We start from the raw sequence: 8,999 nt of genomic DNA, 5'->3' as shown, positions 1-8,999 counted from the left end.
GATGTGTAATGAATCCAGAATGTATGACATTTTTGTTTTTTTAATTGCATTACAGAAAATAAAGAACTTTATCACAATATTCTAATTTTCTGAGACAGTCCAGTATATATATATATACCCTACTTACGACTACTCGACTTACGTAAAACGATAGACACAAAAAGGAATTTTGGGATGGGCAAAAAATATTCGGACATTGCTGTAAGTTAGATTTTCTATTGCGTGGACCTTTTTCCGAGAAGAGGACATTACTGCGGCGCTTCTTTCCGCCGCTACCGGCGTGTGGGACTGAGAGAGGTCACCCAGCCTCCACCCGGAAGTAAAAAAACTCTTCACTTTTCTACTTCGTGTGTAAATATCTCTTCCTAACCTGCTCGTAATCTTATCGCTGCCACCAATGTAGCATGTCGTTTTATGTGGATAATGGATTTCTCCTTGTTCATGAAAAATACTCAGAAACACTTGTGGTCTCTTTAGAGAGACACTTTTTCGGCCACTTTTTACCACGGAGGAGGGCCTCTTCAAGCGCATCTCCCAAAAGTAAGTTAAAACTCACTTTATTTATCTTTTAAAAGCATATTGTTTTATGAAATGTTTATTTTTTTAGTACAAAACAATATAGGTTACTTATTCAAGCCTTAAACATACTTACACAAACCTTACACATACGAAGTATAACGCTGAAGCAACTTATGAACAAGTTCAACTTACGAACGATCGTCTGGAACCCTAATCACTCGTTAGTGGTGCATTGTCTGCACACAGTTATGTCCCAGCTCCATTTTTTAATATTTTCAAATGCTGTTTTAACATTTTAAATTTCCGATTGAATTAGATTTTAAAGTAGTCCCCTAACTTAACACGGTTTATTAAAACACTTATTCAATTTCCATGTAGGAAAAGTAGACAGGATAGGTCATTCATAGAAGTTTTTCAAAGCAAAAAATATTTCAAAAGTCAAATTGATTTACTTAAAGCCCCGCTATGTAATACTTGACCACTAGATGGCACGGTATTGTCCAAAGCAAACGAAAACCAGTTCCAAGAGGCAAACAAACATGGTGGCAACAGCTAGGAAAAGATTCCACCATGTAAAAGAAATACAAATTTCTCGACCTATGATTTCTTTATGAAACTTAACATTTAAGTAATGGCTCAGGTGTTTTTGTCTAGTATTTAAATCAATCTGTTTTTTCCTACTTTGGACCGCTAGGGGGCACTAAATATCTCACACTGTTCTTTAAAAAGTAAAAACTTTTAAAAAGTGGTTCACTTAAAATGGAAAAATGATTTTTCAATACAATACAGCAACAGTTTAATATCTAAATCATACTATTATATTAATAAGGGCTATTTTTCAATTGAATCATTTATAGAAATCCATGATCAATATCGTAACATGTCAATTTTCATTAAATATATTTCGAGCAAAACAAACCCTCAGATTAACACCTCCTCCCTCTCCTCCCTCAAAAGAAAAGGAGGAGAGGAATTGGCGTCCGCACCTATCGAGCATCCCCTTTTGGCATGATGATGATGAGGAGAAGAAGGAGGTGGATGCTTGCCGGCACCGCAGGCAAAAGCGGGAGCGCACGCTTCGGAAAAACAAACGAAAGCAGCACAAAATGTTTCTGAGGGGAACCCGAAAAGGATGAAGAAAGTCCGGGAGGATTCGGACAGACTCGGAGCCGGAGATCGGATGCGCTCGGCCAGCATGACCTCCACTTGCTTGCTTTTTTTCCTCCTTTTTCTTCTTGCGCTTAATGCGAGGTCAGTAACTCAATTTTTAAAGTAAATTAATCAAGTTTAGAAAGAATATTGGATATTTGCCGTTCATTTCCTGGAAGATGAAAATGCGATAACTAGTTAAGAAGTCATCCACCCATCCATTATCTGCACCGCTTATCCTCAGTAGGGTCACGGGGGTGCTGAAGCGCATCCCAGCTATCTTCAAGCAGTGGGCAGGGGACACCCTGAACTGGTTGCCAGCCAGTTGCAGGGCAAACAGACAGGGTTCTCACTCGCTCGCTCATTTACACCTAGGGACAATTTGGAGCGGCCAATTAACCTGGCATGCATGTTTTTGGAATGTGTGAGGAAACCCACACAGGCACAGGGAGAACATGCAAACTCCACACAGGGAGGCTGCAGTAGCTGTACTTAAAACCTGAACCTCTGGGCCATGGGGCTGCGCGCTAACCACCCAGCCGTCACATTATGTTTATTTGTGACGCCCTTAATCACTTGAAGTCTCAAAGGGCTGCACAGACCACCAGACTACCATTCCACCCTTCCCTGATCTAAAACCTACATGATGGCGAGGAAAAACTCAAAAACCTCAGCATGAGGAAATGAAGATACCTTAGGAAGGGGCTGCACTTTAGGTAATCAAAGTGGAGCTTTTGTTTATTATTTAGAACTTTGAAACCGTGTGTAATATTTAGCGCCTTCTAGTAGTGAAAAACCATAATTATTAAAAACAAAACAAACTAAAGACACAACAGGCACGTACCCGCGCAAAAAGTCATGTACTGTATTTTCAGAAGACAAAATCGAGTTGTTTTTTTTTTTTTAATTGCATGAAGCGTGCTGTGGCAGCTCGGCGGCTGAGTGGTTAGCGCGTCTGTGGCACATTTCTGACATCATGGGATCAAACTTTCCTGTGTGGAGTTTGTATGTTCTTCCCGTGCTTGCATAGGTTTCCTCCGGGCATTCCGGTTTTCTCCCACATTCCAAAAACATCTATGTTAGGTTAATTGGCCGGTCCAAATTGTCCCTAGGTGTGAATGAGCGAGCGAGTGAGTTGTCTGTCTCTGTGTGCCTTGCGACTGGCTGGAAACCAGTTCAGGGTGTCCCCTGCTCATTGCCCGAGCACAGCTAAGATGGGCTCCAGCACCCCCGCGACCCTACTGAGGATAAGCGGTGCAGATAATGGATAGATGGATGGATGGAAACGTGCTGTTGTTTATGGTGTCCTTAAAAATTTGAAAGTTATCTTTTTTCATTTATTAAGTCTGTGTTAACAATGCCCAACTGAGTTCAAAGAGCCCTTATGCTTTATTTATTTTCCATATGCTTTTATCATAATTTTAGCAGAGCACTTTAGGGGAAAACACATTTGATAGGAGGAACGGGGCGCAGAGGAGGAGGGCTGGACAGTGAGGTCATGCTCGTCCCCGCAGGTTTTTGTTATGTTTATATCTGCCAATGTGGCAAGAAAATGGTGAAAATAAGCAAAGGCCGGCTTCAAGTAGAGTCCAAACACGGCCACAAACCCAAAGACAGATGAAAAAAGTTTATCTTAACGCATCTAAGAAATGCACGTACTTGCACGCGCATCATGAATGAACTGACTAAGGCTGCAATCATGACTTTAATCCGGGAGATGGCGGCATAGAGTTACAAAGTTCCTATTTCCTTAGAGAGGGTGGGTGGATCGATGCAAATATTCATATTATCGATACTGAGCAAGTACTTGGATCGATACTATTGCCCTTTGAGTGATACTGTCTTCTCAGCGCTATAATAATGTTTTTTGTAGTGGAATTATTTTATTTTTTGTACTTTCTTATCAAACACACAGAGGAATCTAGCAAACGTATTTAAGATATTTTACATTTATGTTGAATTGATATTTATACCAATTTAATATTACATTTTGTGTTTGTGTTTGTGTTTAGGAGCGTGACATCCGACGACAAGGAAGAAGATGTGACAGTCCAGCAGATGTTGGCGCCCAAATCCCAACAATCGGAAGCAACGGAAATCCTCAACGGCCTCCTCAAGGACTACGACCGCAAGCTCAGGCCAGACATCGGAGGTCATTATTACGATTATCGTTATTATTGATAACGCTCATATAGTCTTCACTTGTGTCCGGATGTAATATTGAAATATTTCACTGCCCTTGTTTAGTCATGATAGTATCATTTTTTCATTTATAACTTTGTCTTCTATTTAGTCACAATTACTTTACTTCGGTTGCGTTTTAGTGTTTAGCCAGAAGTGGCCTTGAGTGCCATTGTTAGGTCGATGACTGTACTTCTTTAAGTGAAATACACAATCAGAGACAAGAAACATCCCTGTTTAAAGGACAGTGCGTAATATTTGACGACAAGATGTCGCTTTATTGTGTTCACAACCTGGGTCGTTGGGGAGGCAATAAGAACGCAACTCTGGACAGCTCTGAACAGGTTTCTCCGCTGTTGGCGGTTCCTGGCCTGTTTCTGGGTCTCGGCAAAGTTGGGATCAATCCATCCCATAATGTTGTTGGCCCAATTCTTTTTCAGTCTTCTTCTCCTCCTGCCACCTTGGACCTTGCTCTGGAGAATGTTTTTTGGCTCTTTCTGATGATCTCGTGACGAGACCATACCCAGGGTTGAGGGATTACTTTAAAAATGTAATACAATACAGTTTCCAATTACCTATTAAAAAATGTAATCAGTAACGTTACCCGTATGCTATAATATTAAAGTAATGTAACCTTATTATTTTCGATTACTTTTGGATTGTTCCAGTACCATATATGCTAATGAAAGATCAAATAAACTAAATGCATATCAAATTACAATTTTTTAAAAAGGAAATTGAACATTGTAACAGAAATGGAGGAAACCAAGATCAGGTACTTGTAGGAGTATAGTGAGGTCTCCCTAAAACACTTTTGTTGTTTACTTTTGTTTTTTTCCGTGTTCGAAATAAAGTTCAATTCATTTATTCAAAATATACCAAATATTTGATTATGCCTTTTTTATGTAATAGTAACAGAATACAATTACATTTTTTATGTTATCCTGATTACGCAACGCCTTAACATGTATTCCGTTACTCCCCAAGCCTGACCATACCACTGCTGTATTGTCTAGTGCAACCAAAAACGAGTGCTAAAAAGTACAAGAAAGAAAAAAACTAAAGAATAAAAGAGACCAAACCGCATAATTTATCTTACAATTTTTGTTTCCAAGCCTTTTGTAAGAGAAAGACAAAAAGGAAAATAGAAACAAAGAACAAAGGAGAAAGAGAAATAATGAGGATATGAAACGAAAGAGAGAAAAAAAACTCAAAAAAAACTCAAAGTACAGGAATGTCCAGAGCTAGATTGTTCGTCACTTGCATAAAATGAAACCAATCCAACCTTTTATTCTGCCCATCAACATACAGACACAGAAGCAGATTGCAATTTCATCGCTATGGCGACTCACCTTACTCTGTCACAAGCTATCCTATGGATGACGCCGATTGATTGATTGACTCATTTATTCTCTTCAATTGGCGTCATTTACCCGCTCTTAATTCCCAGATGCTACCTGTGAGCAAACAAGTACCTGATTGTTTGTCTGTTTAAAGAAACGCATTATACATCTGGAGATAGCCGCTAACTTGCCAGTGGCTCCTAGATTTGTAATCGAGCAGTCTGTAGCTAACTTTAGAACAGGGGTGTCTAACTCATTTTTATTCTTGAGGGGGTCAGACTAGTACATAAGAAAGGAAGAAAGAAAGAAAAAGAGAAAGAAAGAATGATAGAGAACTGGTCTGCAAGTGTAGTTTGAATGTAGGTAATTGCTAGCTAGCACAAGAAGTATGTCGTAAAGTAGCACAACCTAGTCTTTTTTTCAACTAAATTCATATTCAATGTTACAAATGTTTCTAATTGGATTTTTTTTAAAAAGCTGTTGGCTCACACAGTTGTATGTCAGAACCAGAACAGATACAGGACCCAATCGCGTGACGTTCTCACACGAGCCCTTTATTTTATGCGAAATGGGGAGTCATGCACGTTAGGAAGCCGGTCTGGCGTGGAAGGACAGGAAGCCAGAGACAGACGAGATCGATAATGAATCATGGTAACGAAAATAAACAGGGGAAACTAGACAGGAACAAAAACTGGAGAAACTAACAAACAAGACAAAAATAGATGGAAAGCAAAATTGGAACCCGAAATTAAACAGTACAAAAATACCAGACTGGAGATATCACAGGAAAACAGGATCAAGTCATAACCCACATCTTGTGGTGCAGAAGTTCGTATGACGGGCTGACAGTGAAGCAAGAGAGCGCCTAACTTTTTATAAACAGAAAGTCAATCTCTCAACGAGCCGCAGCTGGCAACACACGGGCGGGGCTCAATTGGGCACCATGGCAACCGTGACACACACGGGCGCAATGGCAACCAAGACATTGTAATCAAAGCAGTCTGCAGCTAACTCAAGAAACTAGCATAGCAGCCTTTGTTTTCACGAAGTTGTTCTTGTGGTCGCGTTGCTTTAATTTTGGCAGTCTTTTATTTCCTGTTGTCCAGAGCGCCCTAATGAAACATTTTCATACTTGGATTAGCAATTTTGTGACATCACCAATTGTCAAGAAGTGTTGTTTTAATGTGGCTAATCTCAAGCTAGAACAAGAAGTTTATGTCGCACAACTTAGTTTTTTTTTTTTTTTTTACGAAATTCACATTCAGTGTTGAATTGTAAATGGTAAATGGTCTGCATTTATATAGCGCTTTTCAAGTCAATGAAGACCTCCCAAAGCGTTCTGAATATTTTATTATTTATTATACCTCTATTATGTTTTTACTTCCACTTATCTCAATCGTATTCTCAGGTTTCTTATTGTACAAAAAGTGTTGGGGAAGTTGTCATTTACTCTATTAGCTAACGTAGCTTCAATCTAAGTAGCTCTTTAGAAACTAAGAAACAAACATAATATTCTGGCTTCGTGAACAGGTCCAAGTCATCCCTAAACAAGCATTAAACATGTCTGACCACTGTGTTCATAGGAAAGGGGCGTGGATTGACAAAAAAAATGAAACTTAGCTGAAAAAGAAAACTTGAGATGTCAAAATAATGGAGATACATCTTCACAAGAAACTTCCTGAGCAAAATTCCAGCATTGCGCTGTGTGCAGAGGTGGATAGGGTAGCCAAAAACTTTAGTCAAGTAAAAGTACTGTTACTTCAGAATAATGTGACTCAAATAGAGGCAAAACGTTGTTATTCAAATTAGCTAAAAAGTACTTGGTGAAAAAAACTACTCAAGAACTGAGTCTACGGTGACGAAAATCCGTATTTGAACACCTTGCTATTTTGCTATTTCTCCCACTTAGAAATCATGAAGGGGTCCACTATGACTGAGATAAACTAAAAAGGAAAATCCAGAAATCACAGTGTATGATTTTTTTAACGATCTATTTGTGTGATATAGCTGCAAATAAGTAGTTGAACACCTGAGAAAATGAATGTTAATATTTGGTACAGTAGCCTTTGTTTGCTAATACAGAGGTTCCCTGTAGTCTTTCACCAGGTTTGCACACACTGCAGGAGGGATCTTGGCCCACTCCTCCACACAGATCTTCTCTAGATCAGTCAAGTTTCCTGGCTGTCGCTGAAAACACGGAGTTTGAGCTCCCTCCAAAGATTTTCGATTGGGTTCAGGTCTGGAGACAGGCTGGGTCATCCTAGAACCTTGATATGCTTCTAACATTCATTTCCTCAGGTGTTCAAATACTTATTTGCAGCTATATCACACAAATAAATCGTTAAAACAATTATGCATTGTGATTTCTGGATTTTTCTTTTTAGTTTATCTCTCTCACAGTGGACATGCACCTACAATGAAAATTTCAGACCCTACCATGATTTCTAACTGGGAGAAATATCAAAACAGCAGGGTGTTCAAATCCCTATTTTCTTCATAGTATGTGTTACAAAAAGGTATATATGCAAGGCTCTATGTGACTATTATAAATGTTTTGTTTCTGTTACAAAATTATTATTTGTTGTCTTTGAGTTGCCTGTAAGCTGTGCAACTTTTTTCGCACCTGCTGTGATTATTAATTCAACAAATGTGGCAGGAAATTCACTTTACATTAAGTTTTGTATATATGAGACAAGGGGTGGGATTTAACCAATTATTTTCAACCCACTTCCTTTAAGGTATTCTGTTATGATTTAAGTTATATTTACATCTGTACACAAATAAAGTAACTGCCTGATATAAATAATAAAGAAATAAAATTATATGAGGCTACAGCTATATACACTGTGCATACAGTTCAGATTAAAAAATAAAGTCCACCCTAGCGGTTGTGTGGGTCATTGGTCACATTTGAAATAAAAGAGATGAGGTCATTGACAAAATAAATTTGCCTTTGCAGGAACAGACCAACGTTCACTTACAGTGGCTTGCGAAACTATTCAGCCCCCTTGAACTTTGACCTTTTGCCACATTTCAGACTTCAAACGTCAAGATATAAAACTGCAATTTCTTGTGAAGCATCAACAATAGGTGGGACACAATCATGAAGTTGAACACACTTTTTTTTGTATATTTTAAACTATTTTTAACAAATAAAAAAACAAAAAAGTGGCTATGCAAAATTATTCAGCCCCTTTACTTTCAGTGCAGCAAACTCTGTCCAGAAGTTCAGTAAGGATCTCTGAATGATTCAATGTTGATCTAAATGACTAACATTGATAAATGGAATCCATCTGTGTTCAATCAAGTCTCTGTATGAATGCACCTGCACTGTGATAGTCTCAGAGGTCTGTTTATAGCGCAGAGAGCATCATGAAGAACGAGGAACACACCAGGCAGGTCCGAGATACTGTTGTGGAGAAGTTTAAAGCTGGATTTGGATACAAAAAGATTTCGCAAGCTTTAAACATCGCAAGGAGCACTGTGCAAGCAATAATATTGAAATGGAAGGAGCATCAGTATCACTACAAATCTACCAAGATCGGGTCGTTCCCCTAAACTTTCAGCTCATACAAGGAGAAAACTGATCAGAGATGCAGACAAGGGGCCCATGATCACTCTGGATGAAATGCAGAGGTCTACAGCTGAGGTGGGGGAATATGTCCATTGGACAACAATCAGTCGTATACTGCACAAATCTGGCCGTTATGGAAGAGTGGCAAGAAGGAAGCCATTTCTAAAAGATATCCATACAATGTGTTGTTTAAAATTTGCCACAAGCCACCTGGGATACACCAAACATGTGGA

The 8,999-nt window shown here is 38.9% G+C and overlaps 1 protein-coding gene across 1 annotated transcript in view; it reads left to right on the top strand.

Moving 5' to 3' along the window:
* Positions 1-339: 339 nt before the first annotated feature.
* Positions 340-8,999, top strand: part of gabrg3 (gamma-aminobutyric acid type A receptor subunit gamma3) — a 42,680-nt gene continuing 34,020 nt past the window's right edge. Inside the window, exons 1-3 of the mRNA XM_088350472.1 lie at positions 340-540; positions 1,477-1,770; positions 3,681-3,820. Coding sequence (XP_088206598.1) covers positions 1,652-1,770; positions 3,681-3,820 — 259 coding nt within the window. The 5' untranslated portion in view covers positions 340-540; positions 1,477-1,651. The remainder of the gene's footprint in view (positions 541-1,476; positions 1,771-3,680; positions 3,821-8,999) is intronic.

This window comes from Urocampus carinirostris, chromosome 12 (assembly GCF_059441175.1).
Source record: "Urocampus carinirostris isolate Australia breed hairy pipefish chromosome 12, RoL_Ucar_1.0, whole genome shotgun sequence".
Lineage (NCBI taxonomy): Eukaryota > Metazoa > Chordata > Actinopteri > Syngnathiformes > Syngnathidae > Urocampus > Urocampus carinirostris.
Note: the sequence above shows the minus strand (reverse complement) of the source record. Positions and strands in the feature narration are given on the sequence as shown.